We start from the raw sequence: 17,676 nt of genomic DNA, 5'->3' as shown, positions 1-17,676 counted from the left end.
CAACATCCTGTAATTAATTTATCATGACAGGTCTGGCAAACTGAAACATCCAATATACTTGTGACAGACTGTTATACTCTAGTTGTTAGAGATCCTGTAGTCCCATTAAGTGAAGGTAGATTCTTTTTTTTTTTTTTTGCCTTCAAACATGAACATAGGGTTGTTATATTTAGAGTACCCTGTAGCCAAGGAAAGACTTGTAATTTTTAAATTTCAAAATAACAAATATAGAATATGGAAAAATACCCCATATAGAATATGGAAAAACAAATGAAAAATCATGAGTTCAGTCTCTTCTCTGTCATGTGTGGTCTTTTCCTGAAGAGGAAGAGTCCTGGGAAGGGGAATGAGACAGTTTGGTCAACCCTTCCACGCATGAGTCCCTCGGGCTAGATAGGATGGATTCTCTCCTGGAAGATTTGAAGATCAGTTATCTCTTGGTTGTCTCTTGAACATATTCTTTTCCGGTAAGCAAAACTCACAAGTTCGGCTTCTGTGTGCTATCCTCTTCTGGAAGCTGCAGTCCTGCCATTTGCAAAGTTAAAGTACAAGTAAATACAAAATTATTCCTGCTGCAACCCCATCCAATTCAGAGAAAGTAGAAAATGTAAAGCTTGCAGGGGTTTTGACCAAAATAGATCCTACTGAACAGTATGTTCTCTGTCAGTTCTTGTCAGTGTGAAAGAAAGAGCCTTTCTTGATGTGTGTAATTTGATGCAGATTATATAGTGACTGACACTAAGGATGGATCTGTGTAGTAAACCAGGCTTCTTACTCCAGGAGTGAAGATACTTCCCAAGAAAAGTGAAACCTGTATTGTATGATGGTCTACAACCTTGCCCATTTCCTAGGGAAGATCAGAGTTTCTCATTCTACCAACAAGTGGACTCAAGAGGGGTTGGGAACTTAAATCTGGACATTTCGGTGAGAGAGAAAAGATGTTGGAGGAAAGGTCCCGGTGATGGAGGAGTCCTTCCTGCTCAGTGGGAAAGAGGCGAGAAGCTGGGCAAGGGGCCTTGAGTGGTCCCAGCCTACTTACAGCAGGTCAGCCATAAACACTTGACTAGTTGTAAGTTCTTTGTATTTTCTTTCTATCCTTGCTATTGGAAATGGATACTGGGCTTCATTTAAAAGAAAAGCACCCAGCAGATCCCCAGGCTGAGCAGCTCAAGGGAAACATGAATGAGAGACCATGGAGGAGAAGCTTGTGTGCCCTCCCACTTCCTCCACCAGGTCCCCCTCCAGAGCTTCTTCCATGTCAAGAATTGGGAAATCAGGTGGAGGGTGTGCCCAAAAACATGAGAACAAATACCCTTTTTGTGTGTGTCACCAAGCTGGAGTGCAGTGGCACGATCTCGGCTCATTACAACCTCTGTCTCCCAGGTTCAAGCGATTCTCCTGCCTCAGCCTCCTGAGTAGCTGGGACTACAGGGGCACACCACCATGACCAGCTAATTTTTGTGTTTTTAATACAGACAGAGTTTCACCATGTTGCCCCGGATGGTCTTGATCTCTTGACCTCATGATCCACCCACCTCGGCCTCCCAAAGTGCTGGAATTACAGGCATGAGCCACCACACCCAGCCAAAGACCCTTCTTTCACACAATTAAGTAACTGTCCAGGACCACAGACACATGTGGCAGCACCCTGCCCCCATCTGCCAACTCCTGTTTACCTGGCAACATTCGCACCTAAAGCTAAATCCTAATTCTGAAAAGTCCTGTATTTTCTCAACCTCCTACACAACCAAAAGTGAATATCCCTCATAGAATACGGTCTACATTCTGATGAATCCCCCTTTAAAACCAGGTTATTACAAATGATGAGTTTGAATGAATGAGGGTAAAAGTAGGTAAATATGTAAACAAGGTGTCATCAGAGAATCAGGAGAAATGACATTTCTATGCACACATGGCAGGGGGAGATTCACTTTTTTATTTTTATTTTTATTTTACTTTAAGTTCCAGGATACATGTGCAGAACATGCAGGTTTGTTACATAGATATATGTGTGCCATGGTGGTTTGCTGCACCTATCAACCGAGTCATCTAGGTTTTAAGCCCTGCATGCATTAGCTGTTTGTCCTGATACTCTCCCTGCTCTTGCCCCCTACCCCACCATTTATTTTTATTTTTTGACTATATATATATATATAGTCAAAAAAATATATATATATTTTTAGACAGAGTCTCACTCTGTCCCCTGGGCTGGAGTGCAGTGGCATGATCTCAGCACTGCAACCTCCACCTCCCAAGTGGAGGCAGTTCTCTTGCCTCAGCATCCCGAGTAGCTGGGATTATAGGCACGTGCCACCACGCCTGGCTAATGTTTGTATTTTTGTAGAGAAGAGGTTTCGCCATGTTGGCCAGGCTGTTCCTGAACTCCTGACCTCAAATGATCAGCCTCCTAAAGTGCTGGAATTACAGGCATGAGCCACCATGCCCAGTCTATTTTTTGACTATATTGACAACTGGATACAGGCAATGCAACTAATTCTATTTACCTCTCAATAGCCAGAATTATGGACTACTTTCCTAAATGTATTTTGATAATTTAAGATCCTTGATAATTTTAACACTTAAATATTTTTTAATGTGTGTGTATGTTGAAATGTGGAGGTGAACACATTCACTTATTCAACAGCTTAATTGCTGAATGCCCATTTCTTGACAGACGTGTGAACCAGTAGCCTTGACTCTTCTGTCAGTTTCACCTTGAAATTGTCACATATTTATAATGTCATTTTTATTATGGCTGTCAGAGGAATTCCATACTCTACAAAACTTGAGCCTCATACCAATCTTTATTAGACAAGAAAGGCATTATTCTCCCATTTTTAAAAACCAATTACAAAGAAGTGAAAAGACTGGACCAACAACTATTGATCAGAACCCAGGTCTTCTCTTTCCAGTTCTGTGTTTTCCAAACAGGAAAATTATTTACTGACATCTGAGACGTGGAAATAAATTATAAGACAAGCCAATCTGTGTTCCCTGTGTGAGATGCAGCTATGAATTAGTAAGCTAATTTAGATATATGTTTTTTGGAATCAATTTATGGTCTCTTCCTCTGGTCATTTAAGTTTATATTTTTGTGCTGCAATCCTCTGTTTGCATACTTTATTTTTATGCAAGAACCTAAAATAGGAAATCACAACACAGGTCAAATAAGAATGTTTTAAAATATTTTTTATTTCAATAGCTTTTAGAATGCAAGTGGTTTTTGCTTACATGGATTAATTATACAGCAGTGAAGTCTGAGATTTTAGTGCACCTGTCACGGAAGTAGTGTATGTTGTACCCCATGTATAGTTTTATTTTATCACACACCCCTCCTCCCACCTTCCTCCTGGTCCCAAAGACAATATATCACTGTATGTCTTGGTGTCCTCATAGCTTAGCTCCCACTTATAAGTGAGAACATATGACATTTGGTTTTCCATTCCTGAGTTACTTCACTTAGAATCATGGTCTTCAGCGCTATCCAAGTTGCTGCAAAAGACATTATTTTGTCCCTTTTTATGACTGAGTAGTATTCCATGGTGTATACATGCCACATTTTCTTTTTTTGTTTTCTTGTTTTGTTTTGTTTTGTTTTTGAGACAGAGATTTGCTCTTGTTGCCCAGGCTGGAGTGCAATGGTGCAATCTCAGCTCACTGCAACCTCCACCTCCCAGGATCAAGCAACTCTCCTACCTCGGCCTCCAGAGTAGCTGGATTACAGGCACCCACCACTAAGTCTGGCTAATTTTTTTATTTTTTATTTTTTGTATTTTTAGTAGAGATGGGATTTCACCAGGTTGGCCAGGCTGGTCTCGAACTCTTGACCTCAGGTGATCCAGCTGCCTCGGCCTCTGAAAGTTCTAGGATTACAGGTGTGAGCCACTGTGCCCAGCCCACATGCCACATTTTCTTGATCCATTCATTGTTTGATGGGCACTTAGGTTGGTTCTACATCTTTGAAGTTGTGAATTGTGCTGCAATAAACATGTGTGCATGTGTCGTTTGCTTTTAATGACTCATTTTCCTTCGGGGTTGCTGGTAGATCTACATTTAGTTCTTTAAGGAATCTCCATGTTGTCGTCCATCTAGGTTGTACTAATTTACATTTCCACCAGCAGTGTAAAAGTGTTACTTTTCACTCATCCATGCCAACATCTATTGTTTTCTGATTTTAATAATGGCCATTCTTACGGCTTCTCAGACTTTTGGCTAAGGTCAATGTAATAATGACCATTCTTGCAGGAGTAAGGTGGTATCTCGTGGTTTTAACATACATTTTCCCCGGTGCTGAGTATTTATTTATGTTTGCTGGCAATTTGTATATCTTCTTTTGAGAAATGTCTATTTATGTCATTTGCCCACTTTTTGATGGAATTTTTTTTCTTGCTGATTTGTTTTGAGTTCCTTGTAGATTCTCAACACTAGTCCTTTGTCCGATGCATAATTTGCAAATATTTCCTCCCATTTTCTGTGATGTCTGTTTATTCTGATTATTTCTTTTGCGGTGCAGAAGCTTTTTAATTTAATCAGTCCTGTTTATTTTTGTTTTTGCTGCATTTGCTTGTGGGGTTTGAGTCATGAATTCCTTGCCTAGGCCAATGTCCAGAAGAGTTTATCCAAGATTATCTTCTAGGATTTTTATGGTTTCAGGTCTTAGATTTAAACCTTTGATCCACCTTGAGCAGGTTTTTTGTTTTTGTTTTTGTTTTTTTGAGACGAAGTCCCACTTTTGTTGCCCAGGCTGGAATGCAGTGGCGTGATCTTGGCTCACTGCAACCTCCACCTCCCGGGTTCAAGCAATTTTCTGCCTCAGCCTCCTGAGTACCTGGGATTACAGGTGCCTGCCACCATGACTGGCTAATTTTTTTGTATTTTTAGTAGAGATGGGGTTTCACCATTTTGTCCAGGCTGGTCTTGAACTCCTGACCTCGTGATCCACCTGCCTTGGCCTCCCAAAGTGCTGGGATTACAGATGTGAGCCACCGGTGCCCAGCCTGAGTAGATTTTTGTATAACGTGAGAGATATGGATCTAGTTTCATTCTCCTACATGTGGCTTGCCAGTTTTTCCAGCACCATTTATTAAATAGGGTGTTCTTCCCACAGTTATGTTTTTGTATCAAATAAGAGCATTTAAAAAATTTAATTACATATTATAGATGGGAAAAAGATGCAGAAAAGACCAGAATTCCTTTTTCAAAACCTTTTTATAAGCCAAACAAGACAAAAACATTTAATGCATTGTATATTCAAATCCAAGAGTTATTGGTCAAATGCAAATAAATTGTATTTTCTATTAAGGAGCAATACATTTCCATTTGACCTAAAGCTTCATGAGATCAACTCACCAACTTGGAAGTACCACAGAACACTTCATGAAATGCAAACCTGACCACATCACCGCCTGCTTAAAACTCCACACTGAAGCCCCATCCATTATCTTAAATCTATTGAGATATTCCTGTTTGCCTAGAATAGTTCCTATAAATCTATTCCTGTGCCCTCTGATATCAGAGAAAACAAATGAAATTCAATCACCTTGGAAGTGACAGAAAAATTAAGTAACTTGGTTGATATCTGTAAAAGTCCAAGCATTGTTTACAGCCATACCACCCTGAACGCACCCGATATCATCTGAAAAAGACCAACCAGCTCAGCAGTGTGGACAGAAGCCTCCAGGGTCTGCTCCTGTGGCTTTTCCAGGTTCATTGGCTTGCTGTGGACGTCCTCTGCTCACATGGCAGCAGGACCATACTACTTCCCTCCGATGACCATTGACACTTCAAGCCCTTGAGTTCTTGCTTTGAAAACAGTTTTTTCCCAATGCCTTTCCTGGGTATTGCCATTCCAGTTTCATCTCAAATGTCACATGCACTAAGATTCCTTTCCTGATCTCTTACACTGGGTGAGTTACCTCCCAGTGTTCTCATTATGCCCTACGCCTAACTATCAAGACATTAGCACAGAACACTGAAACTGACGTACCTATAGACTGTGAGCTCATGAAAGTTAGAAATGCTATCTATCATGCACATCTCCATACACAGACACCAACCACCGACTCCGCACACAGAAGGAGGCCCAAAATGCTGTCCTGGCCCGAATGTGGATTGCAGTAGAAAGGCTGAAATAATCCACTAATATTCTACATCTATCAGTCAACATGTATTATTCAATATCTCTTATCTGCCTGAGACAATTCTTATAATTGCTCAATATCACAGGATGTTCTCAAGTGGAATATGATCTTTTTAAAATTCTAAATGCCCAGCAAGAATAGGGAATTTATGGAGAAATCTAAAAACTATCATTAGTCATTCTACCATAACTTCCCGTGGTCATAGCTGTCTTCTTTCCTTTCTCATTCTCTCTTCCCTATATCACATTCTTTTTTTCTCTCTCTCTCATTTCTGGCTCCCTTTTTCCTTCTTCTCTGACTGGCTTCAGCCAGTAGCATTCACTGGACTCAAAATTTAACCATTAACACGAATACTGATCACCATCTCAGTCTGCTCCGGATGCTGGGGAATCCCAGATGTAGGTCCCATTCTCACCATGAACTTGGAGACCTTTACTCATGGCCGGAGTGCATGCTGAGTAACTTTGTATTTACATAAAGAGGCAATCTTTAAAGTGTGAATGTAATCTTCCTTTTTTGTCTTTAACTGTTTTTATTGAGGCAAATCAGCCAGAAGGTTAAATCTGCTTTGCATCATACTTTGCATTCCCATTCATCTGTGGGTAAATGGCCTTCAAAAGACTTCTAAAATTTTGTGTATCTAAACCTTGTTGCCTGTTAATCTGATATCTTGGCCACTTTTTCCTTTACAATTTCAATAGTTATCTGAAAGAAAAGATTCCTAGATTCATAAACAAAAGTCCAGAGCATCACTGTGGCTGAGTCTGATCGTCCAGTGATAAGGATCCACAGCTTCTCGGATGAGTCTCCATACCATTAAGTGAACCCAGTCCTTTGCATCACCCAGATTTTTATCATATTTTAAAAAATCTAAAAGCTTCCAACAACTCTTTGTTCGACAAGCAAGCCCAATATCCAGACCAGCAGTGTTTATATTAAAAATTTCAATAGCCCCCTGATGACCCCGAGGCAGAGGAATACAAATCAGGCTCAGACTGGCTGGCTGGAGGAAAGACCGGTTCAGCTCAGATGCATCTGTGCAGGATCAGGACTCTGTGCGCTCGGATTTCTATGCGACTGACAGCGATGCTGCTCAACACCTTTAATTTACTCTCGTGCTCTCAACTTTTGAGTTTATACTCCTTCTGAGGATTCGTGCATGTATCTATACTTCTAAGTATACATGTTAGTCTGGTCAGCTCCTTAAGAATGGAGGCCATTGTGGGTAACCTCACTTTGGTACCCACTCTGTCTATGCCGCCAGAGAAATGTAACTTTGGCATTTATCATATTAAATAAATCACTTAGCCAGATGTGATGGCTCATGCTTGTAATCCCAGCACTTTAGGAGGCCGAGGCAGGTGGATTACTTGAGGCTAGGAGTTCAAGACCAGCTTGGCCAACACGGCAAAACCATGTCTCTACCAAAAATACAAAAATCAGTCAGGTGTGGTGAGGAGTGCCTGTCATCCCAGCTACTGATGAGACAGGAGAATCGCTTAAATCCGGGAGGTAGAGGTTGCAGTGAGCTGAGACTGCACCACTGCATTCTGGCCTGGGCAACAGAGGTAGACTCGGTCTCAAACATAAATAAATATAAATAAATAAATAAATAAATAAATAAATCACTCAGTAATACCACATTATTCTGCTCAAAAATTTATTTAACCGGTTTAGTAGGCTGCAGCTATTAAGTTCACAAAATAATTGCCATTGTTCCAATTGACTTTCTCCTATGTACAGAGTCATCATTTACTGGGAAAAGAAAAAGTGTTTATTGTTATTATTCATAATTATAGACTAATTTTAATAATAGCATCTGCTGAGTGCACACTAGGTAAATTAGGATTCCTGTTAGGAAACTTATGTATACTATCTCATTTAATATTCAAAATAAATTTACAAGATAGTTATTATTACTTCCATTTAAAAACAAAACAAAAACCCTACAGCTTAGAAAGTTTAAGCAATGTGTCTGAGATCACACAGCTTTTAAGTTCGGGTGTCAGGATCAGATGCTGGGATGTCTGACACCAAAATTCCCCACTTAATCATTAGGTTACTGCCCTTGAGTGTGCCAAACTATACACTGTATTTCTTTCAAAATGAACTAGCTTCTTTTAAATGCTTCTTCCACTCACAGTTGACAACTAGTAACTTTTTATTATTAAAAAGTAAGTAAGATCCAGACCACCCTATACAACATAGCAACACCCTGTCTCCACAAAAAAGTAAGAATTAAAATAGCCAGACATGGTGGCACACACCTGTAGTTTCAGGTTGTCGGGAGGCTGAGGTGGGAGGATTGCTTGAGCCTTGGAGAATGAGGCTGCACCATGATCACACCACTTGCACCCCAGCCTGGGTGACAGTGAGACCCAGTCTCTAAAAAAAAAGTGAATAAGAAAGCTAAACATTTAATATTTTCCAAATTTCTAATACCTTTTACAAAACAATCTTCAACAAAATACGTTGATCAAAATGATCTCAAGGTTGCATATTGTTCTACATCAGCCTTTAACATTTAGACCAGAGCACAGTGGCTCACACCTGTAATCCTAACACTTTGGGAGGCTGAGGAGGGCTGATTGCTTATGCCTAGGAGTTTGAAACCAGCCTGGGCAACATGGTGAAACCTATCTCTACAAAAAAATTAGCCAGGCATTAGTGGCATGTGCCTATGGTCTCAGCTACTTGGGAGGCTGAGATGGGAGGATTGCTAGGAGCACAGAAGGTCAAGTTTGCCGTGAGCTGTGATTGTGCCACTGTACTCCAGCCTGGGTGACAAAGAGAAAGAAAGGAAAAAAACCTTTAACATTTGAGTAAAATTTTCTTTTCTTTTTTCAAATTGTATATGATATAGATAAGTTATCCTAGTCCAAAAAGAAATGATGAATAGAAGACCATCACCAATGCATTCCACACCCTTGTGAGATTTATGACTATTAGGGTTGCTTTGGGATGAAAGGAGAGGTCCTGTGGAAGATCTTCCCTCTTGGTGTGTGCCCACACTGTCCTAAGGACACGGAGGTGGCCCTTTTTGCACTCACAGCCCTCGGTGCACCTCCATCATAAACAGCCTCATTGTAAGTGTTAATTTGCTGTCTGAATGTTGCATGATAACATGTTTTCACATTTATTCCCAGTGCTTACCTTAGTGCTGGCACATAGTAGGCATATTCAATAAATAGGGAGCAGAGGCAGATCTAGGCCCACAGGCTTATTTTCTATCTATCAATAACCGGTCTGAGGAGGACTTGTATTGAAGGATATTAACATATGGAAAATATGCAACAGGATCACATAATCCCACTCTGGCCCTGTGTCTTTTTCTATTTCCTGGAGGAAATCTATTTCCACTCCTCCCCGATTTCCACCTCCCTCCTCTCTTAGCCTGTCCCCCCACCCCTTCACCCTGGGCTCAGCTGCAAGATGTCTTTTTAATTCTTCTATTCTCTTTATTTACATCAAAATTGTTTGCAGAGCCCCACACCTCCTGGCTTCCAGCTGGTAGAAGGTGCAAACAAAAGCAAGACAAACACACCCGCTGCATCTGTACCTTGAATCAGCCTCGATTCCAGGTGGTTGAAGGGACTCCCTGGGGCACCTGGAATTCAGGTGGGGCCAGAGCAATGTTTCAAGTCAAGCCTGCCTGTAATTCCCCTTTCCTCTGGCTGCCAGGCAGTGGAGAGCTGGGTATAGAGAACTGATTGCTCAAGTTCTCTCAGGTGTGTGCATCTGGGTGTGTGCAGCAGTGAAGGGCAGACTACTACCCTGAAACTTACTCAGCCTTGGCTTCACCAAGGCCCCTGGGAGCCAACTTCAAGTGTCTGCATCTGTTTCCTAAAAATCATATTCCTCCTGGACTCAAGGGGAAAATTCATCTCCCTGTGGTTGTTCTCCTGAACTATGGTACTAATCTCTAGAGCGTGCCTTTTGGGAACTGAAGCCTGTAGTGAGGGATTCCTGCTCCAGCCATGCTAAGGCCAGGTAGACGGCCCCGCCCCCACCTCCCCCACTGTGTATTCCAGTTTTCCCTGTCACTGATTGCTCCTGGTTACCTTGTGATGCCAATGGATGTAAAGTCATGTCAACACTGCCATTACAAGCTTTTCTTGTCAATGATTCATAACATTAGGACAAATAATCATCTGGCCTTAATCCTGACAGGCAGGAAAAGATACAGCAGAGTTAACAGGAAGTTAATGTATGCAGGTAGTTGGGTATTTGCTAATTAGTTTCTGACCCAGAGAACCCAATAGACTAGAGCAACACTTTTTCACCCATGGTGTTTAAACTTCTGTAAGTAGAAAATTAACCTGTATCAGAAAGAAGGGTGATGGGCTTGAAAAAGAGTCTTTTGGTGTTTGACTTGAGTACCTTTTTTCTTTTTTTGAGTCAGAGACTTGCTTTGTTGCCCAGGCTGGAGTACAGTGCTGTGATCTCTGCTCACTGCATCCTCCACCTCCCAGGTTCAAGCGATTCTCCTGCCTCAGCCTCCTGATAAGCTGGGATTACAGGTGCACACCACCACACCCAGCTTTATTTATTTATTTATTGTATTTTTAGTAAAGACAAGGTTTCACCATGTTGGCTAGGCTGGTCTTGAACCCCTGACTTTAGGTGATCTGCCCACCTTGGTCTCCCAAAGTGCTGGGATTACAGGTGTGAATCACTGCACCTGGCCTGACTTGAGTTTCTTTCTGCCAAAAAAATTAAGAAAGCTTCTTAAACTTTGCACAAGGTGTCCTGTTTTCCTCTTAATTCTTCCAGAATTTTTTTATTTAAAGTTCAGTTTTAAACATTGGCAGATCAAGTAAGAAGAAAGCCCATTTCCTTATGGCACAGCTCAATACTCAGTAAGAGATCCAGGATGAAAACCAAGAATCTTCATTCCCAGCTCTATAGGAAAAAAATTTACACGATTTATGCAAAACTTCAAAGGAAGCCCCTCCCTCCACACACCTCCCTTGTGTGGGTGTTTCCTTCATCCCCCTGCCACCAGCGTGGGTTTTTAGGTGAGCATAATTGTGCTTTTGTCTTGGACTTGGCTCACCCCACTACACTCAACTCCCAGAGCCCCTGGCCTGGAGCCCAGGGTGGGGCTTTGCCCTCAGTACTGTAAACAATCATAATTACCTTTACAAACTTAAAAAAAATTTTTTTTCAAGGCCAAGAATATAGAGCATGCTATAACCCCTTGTGCACAAACCTGTTAGAATGTGTGTGCTGTCTCCCTCATAAAATGGCCAAAGGGAAAAGAAAATCAGCAGTCCTCTGTGTCCTCATCCTCTCTGGGCCTGGGAGTTCTCTGCCTCCAGCTTGTCATGGTGACAGCAGTACAAATGAAAAGAATAAATATGGAAGCAGAACTTAAAGAGATCTTCTCACCATCCATGCAGCTTCTGTGAATTGGATTGAAGCAGAGGCATGGTGTGGATATACCTGCCCTAGACTCCGACAGGGAGAAGGTGCATCTTCTGACCCAGGCTGTAGCAGGTCTGAGGCTACTCCTTCCAGTATCTCTATCTGGTCCGCAGCACCCATTGTTCTGATTAAGTTGACGTGCATCCAAGCTTCTGCCTCATTTGGATTACCACCATGGTGCCAAGGCTATGATTCCCACATAATCTTGGTAGTTCATTTCATGCACAATCACTAGCAGCTGTGATCTATGCCTAAGATCAAAACAATTCATGAAAATTCAAAAATTTTAAATTCCATCACTTTTGGTCACAGAGTTTCATCAAGACTCATACAAAGGTTTGATTTATGAATGAGATGGATTGCTTTCCAGTCCACAGAGTTCCTTTGGTTATTTTACTGTCAGATTAGCAGGTACGAGTATGGAGACGTGAACATCTAGACAGATGCCTTCAACCTGGCATGGACTCATTTCAAAGGCTGTGTCAAACCCAAAAACATAGAATGGGAGCTCCGTGGCTGGACAAGTGTGATGATTTTACTCAGCCTCTCTAAGGAAGTGTCAGAGTCGGGTACATGTCACTTTTTCCGCTCAGAAGCCAAACCACTGCTCCGTGGCTGTGAGTTATTGAGGTCATGCTCTGTGCTTGTGTTAGGGTGTGTTTCAGGCATGTTCATCATCAAGAATGTTCATCTGTAGTGTTCCTTGTGCAGAGAGAAGGTGATTTACAATGCCCCTATCAGAATGAGAAGCCATGGGATCCACAATACCAACACTTCATTAACAAGCTCTTGGTTGGGCACTGTGGCTCACACCTGTAATCCCAACACATTGGGAGGCCAAGGCGGGAGGATCACTTGAGGTCAAGAGTATGAAGCCAGCCTGGGCAATATACAAAGACCTCCATCACTACAAAAATTAAATTCAAAATAAAATAAATTAGCTGGGTATGATGGTGCATGCCTGTAGTCCCACCACTCAGGAGATTAAGGTGGGAGGGTGACTTGAGTTCAGGAGGTCAAGGCTGCAGTAAGCCCTGACTGGATCACTGCACTCTAGCCTGGGCAATACAGTAAGACCCTGTATCTAAAAAAGGTAATATTTGTTGTTTTTTTTTTTTTTTTGAGGCGGAGTTTCGCTCTTGTTACCCAAGCTGGAGTGCAATGGAGTGATCTCGGCTCACCTCAACCTCCGCCTCTTGGGTTCAGGCAATTCTCCTGCCTCAGCCTCCTGAGTAGCTGGGATTACAGGCACGCACCATCGTGCCCAGCTAATTTTTTGTATTTTTAGTAGAGACGGGGTTTCACCATGTTGACCAGTATGGTCTCGATCTCTTGACCTCGTGATCCACCCGCCTCGGCCTCCCAAAGTGCTGGGATTACAGGCGTGAGCCACAGCGCCCACCTGTTGTTTTTTTTATTAAAGCAAGCTGTTTGCCTTGCCTCAGGACCCTGCTGAGGAGCCCACCCCACAGCTCTGGGGCCTTCCCTTGAAATGCTGGCTTATTATCACCAATCACCAACACCCCTTCTCTTCCTGGGAGGGCTCACTGTTTAGGAGGTTATTCCTCCTTTGTGTTTAGTGTCTTTCCAAATGGTCAACTCTTGTGGCGGTTCTTAGAGCTATTCCTGTAACACTCACGACTTTTGCTTCTCCTTTTGTTAAAGATTGCCTGAGTCCTAGTGTAATCTCTCAATTCATCCCTCCATTAATGCTCCCTCAAGACTGCGAGAGAGAGCATTCTGCCTCTAGTCCTGTCTGCTGTCTGTCTGGACTCCACACAAATGCAATCACTTGGGATGGGGGGGGACTCCCCAATGGCAAATGTCCTTGCACACAACTATGAAAAATAACCCAGGTAAGATGCAGTGGGAGTCCTAGGGGAACAACAACGGAACCAGCTCAGGACCACTGAACTTGCTCAGTTTTCTGTCTTTGGAGGTTTTTAAACTAGGCTGAGGCTGGGCTCACACCTATAATCCCAGCACTTTGGGAGGCCTAGGTGGGCAGATCACAAGGTCAGCAGTTCAAGACCAGCCTGGCCAACATGGTGAAACCTCATCTCTACTAAAAATACAAAAATTAGCCAGGAGTGGTGGTGCGCACCTGTAGTCCCAGCTGCTCAGGAGGCTGAGGCAGAAGAATTGCTTGAACCTGGGAGTCAAAGGTTACAGTGAGCCAAGATTGCGCCACTGCACTCTAGCCTGGGTGACAGAGCGAGACTCCATCTCAAAAAAATTAAAAAATTAAAAATTAGGCTGCACGATGGTGTCACCTCTCTGCTGCTTGTCTACCATCTAAAATAAGCTGTTTAATGGTGATCAAAAAAAAAAAAAGCTGAGGGTATAAAGGGACTGGTTTTCTGGGACAGGTAGCTTAAGACTTAGTCAATTCGTAACACATCCCATTCCAGAGGCATATTCATCCTATGCCGTCTCCATCTGTCTATTGATTAAAAAAATAAGGCATGCCCCAGCCTTGGCTTCAAAGCTGGAGAGACCTAGCAATACATATTTTTAAACTTTTTCTCTGACATTGTGTTGTTCCTTCTTTTATTGCAGGTGGCATTAGTTTGAAGTATGGTTCCCATGCCTTTGGGCTGAATTGCTTAGAACCTAGAGGAGTATGAATTGTTTTCTAAACCATGAGACTTGTCTCTCTGGCTCATCTCGGAGGAAAAAGGGTTAAGTCCTCTGGGTAAAACATTGTCAATCACTAGTGGCTGCCACCAAGATGAAAAACAAGCTGCACCTGTCCACAGGCAATTTAAGAGATTCTGGTCAGCTATTTCTCTGGTGCTTTGTTCTGCCAGCTGCCTCTGTGCTGTGGATGCAGGTGGAAGCATGGACTTTGCTATCTATAAAAAAATTTAATGGTGAAGATCAACTTCTGCTTCACCTCCCCAGGGATCAAAGTTTTGGGGCATTTTTTTTTCTTTTTCCTGAAAGACTGGTAGAGCAACGCCTAGACAATGGGTAGGTTGTTGAGGCTCCCCTTCTCCCCACACAAGGAGAAGGAGATCTTTGACAGATTCTATTTTTTTCTTCCCAATTTGAAGGAAATAAAGGAAATGTGGAGATGCATGTCAAGCATTTGCCAAAAGGAGGGCTGGAGAATGACAGCTGGGAGCCTGCATTGCCATGGCAGCCCACTGCACGTGGGGCAGGCAGCGACGTGGACAGGACGGGCTCTCTGCCTGCAAGTGTGAGGCGCACACTCACTGTACAGCATCCTCTGTGGAAGGGAAGGTGGCTGGATGACTTTCCATGACACAATGGATGACCACAAAAGTGTGTAGGAAGGAAAGAAGCTTAAAAACCTGATGCTCCAGCTTAATGAGAAAGTCTAAGTAAATGTGTCTCACCAATGACATGAACAAAGTTTTTGAACTCATTCAAGAAATTAGTACAAAAAGATTTATCGTCTGTCATATACCAGGCACCACATTGGTCACTGGACTCATGGTGACTGTTATGGGCTGAATTTCATATCCTCTGAAATTCATATATTGAAGCGCTAACCCCCAGACCCTCAGAATGTGACTCTATTTGGAGAGAGGACCTTTAGAAAGGTGATCAAGGCCTTGGCACAGTGGCTTAGCACTTGGGGAGGCCAAGGCAAGAGGATCACTTGAGGCCAGGAGTTTAAAACTAGCCTAGGCAACATAGTGAGATGCTGTCTTTGCAAAAAAGTTTAAAAGTTAGCCAGCTGTGGTGGCGCACACCTGTAGTCCCAGCTACTCAGGAGGTTGGAGTGGGAGGACTACTTGAGCCCAGGAGTTCGAGGTTGCAGTGAGCCATGATTGCACCACTGCACTCCAGTCTGGGGGACAGAGTGAGACTGGGTCTCTAAAATAATAATAACAATAAAATAATTTTTTAAAGTGATTAAGTTAAAATAAGGTTGTTAGTGTGGGCCCTAACCCAACTGACTGGTGTCCTTTTAAGAAGAGGAAATTTTACAGACACAAACATTCAAGGGCTCATGTACCAGGGAAAGACCACGTGAGGACACAGAAAGAAGGCAGCCACCTGCAAGCCAGGGAGAGAGCCCTCAGAACAAACCAAACCTGCCCACACCTTGATCTTGGACTTCCAGCCCCCAGAACTATGAGAAATATGAGAAAATAAATTTCTGTTGCTTAAGCCGTTTGGTGTGTGATTTTTTTTTTTACTTTAAATATTTAATGCATTCATTAACACCAGAATGATGTTTAATGGAAAAAGAAATGACAAAGTAACTGATGAAATAGAAGGCAATACAAATAAATGATACTAACGTAAATATGTTAAAAAAACCCACAAAATTCCAAAGCCATAAAACAGAACAAGATTATATTTCAGTATACAACTTTGTATAACCAAAAAATAAAGCACCACAGTAAAATGAATGGGAAAAAAACATATTTGCAATTCTAGATAAAATATTAACATCTTTAATCATAAATGAACTCTTCAGAAATCAGTACAAAGAAACTAACATTACAAGGGAAATGACAATAAAAGGCACAGAGGAAAATGGAATAGCACCAATGAGTTATAGGCTGTATGAAGATGATACAGTTAACATTAGTAGCTGAGAAAGCAATTTCATTATAAATTATATTATCGATCCTTACAAATACTAATTATGTTTGTACAGCTTTAGGAAATGCAGAATTTTCAAATACTGGGGGAAACTTACTGTAGTCATGGGGAATTTACTCAAAAATGTAGATTTTTGCATAAATGTGGCCCCAGCCATTCTAAACCATAGGAATCACTCCAACAAAGTAGTTACATACGCTGGTGTGTGATATTTTATATGGTAGCCCTAGTAAACCAATAGAACAGTGAACAAGGCAAAGTCCTTGTTTTTGCTGAGCTTAAAATCTCTTAAAGAACTCAAAATCTCATGCCCACTTAAGCAAAAGAGAAAGGGAGGTGACTAGAGGCACTTGTAAACACTCCTGAGACAGCCAGAGTCAGTAAGAGAACCAGCTAATCTTTGGACATACTTTATTGCGGGGCATGTGGCCATTACCCAGGATATTTGAATCAAGGGTTAAACACTGTTATCACTCTGCTTCAACACAAGAAAGCAAGAAATGCTGCACTGATCATGTGAGGGTGAGGGAGGAAATCTGGCAGATCTGACCTAAAAGGGCAAATGGAAAAGAACTGCGTGGCTCAATGCACATCACAAATGTGTGGGCTTCAACATGACCACTAGAAGCAAAGGAAATTTGTATATTTTTATAATCACCACACAGGTGCTTATTTTAAATTGTTTTCCTGAAAGTTGTTATTTTTTTTTAACCTCACTACCCTATAGACTGACTCCCTCAAAGGAAGTATAGCATAAGATAAAAATATAGAGGTTTCTATTTGGAGCTCAACAGGTTAAAACAGAGCTGAAAAAAGCTCCTGGGCATGTCTTAGGGTTGGTTGACTATTTAATCCTCTGATATGTAAGAGAAATTGACGCATTCTTGTCTGAATAGCCACTGTATCTATCAGGAAGCTTTACTGTTCTTGGGATTTTTCAGCATGGCCACTGGGGGAACTAAGCTTTATGTTTCCAAAGAAAAATAGGAAGCTCTTCTACACTGACTAGAAAAACTGTGACAAAGTGTGTAATTCCTGTTGTGTGGCTGATATGCTCCATGCATGATTCTGGTATTGAGATTCTGTCCAGAAAGGCAAGGACCCCTGTGTGTGTAGGCATGGGGATGGGTAGGGTGTCTAGTCAAGGGAGTAGTCACTTACTGGAACGGTTATAAAAGTTCCACCAAACCCTGGAGGGAGGTGTGGAGGCCTCAGGCAGATATTCAGGGTGAGCCCTGAGTGGAACAACCCTATGTTAGTGGCAGGGTTAAAATCTCTTCCTTGGGTTGCCAGATAAAATATAAGACTCCCTGTCAAATTTGAATTTCAGATAAACAGCAAATCGCTTTCAAGATCAGTACACCTCGTGCCACATTTGGAACTTGCAATATTTGGGACATACTTAATATCAAAGAATTCTGTGTTATTTACATGACATTCAGATTTACCCAGGTGCCCTATACTTTGATTTGCTAAATCCAGCAAATTTGTCTTAATGGCAAATACCTGTTTCAGTGTGGAAGGG

At 42.0% G+C, this 17,676-nt stretch overlaps 1 protein-coding gene across 12 annotated transcripts in view; it reads left to right on the top strand.

Moving 5' to 3' along the window:
* The window catches only part of AHI1 (Abelson helper integration site 1), a 239,998-nt gene extending 225,155 nt beyond the window's left edge, over window positions 1-14,843 (top strand). For 5 of the 12 annotated variants that reach the window (XM_035296761.3, XM_078370120.1, XM_035296758.3 and 2 more), the window contains one exon: window positions 14,624-14,840. In XM_035296761.3, the coding sequence (XP_035152652.3) occupies window positions 14,624-14,773 (150 nt within the window). In that variant the 3' untranslated portion in view covers window positions 14,774-14,840. Of the gene's footprint in view, window positions 1-14,623 lie in introns of all 12 variants that reach the window. The other 7 variants (XM_078370106.1, XM_078370105.1, XM_035296765.3 and 4 more) reach the window with 3 other exon arrangements.
* The last annotated feature ends 2,833 nt before the right edge of the window (window positions 14,844-17,676 follow it).

This window comes from Callithrix jacchus, chromosome 4 (assembly GCF_049354715.1).
Source record: "Callithrix jacchus isolate 240 chromosome 4, calJac240_pri, whole genome shotgun sequence".
Classification (NCBI taxonomy): Eukaryota; Metazoa; Chordata; class Mammalia; order Primates; family Cebidae; genus Callithrix; species Callithrix jacchus.
This window is presented reverse-complemented; position numbering and strand designations above follow the sequence as displayed.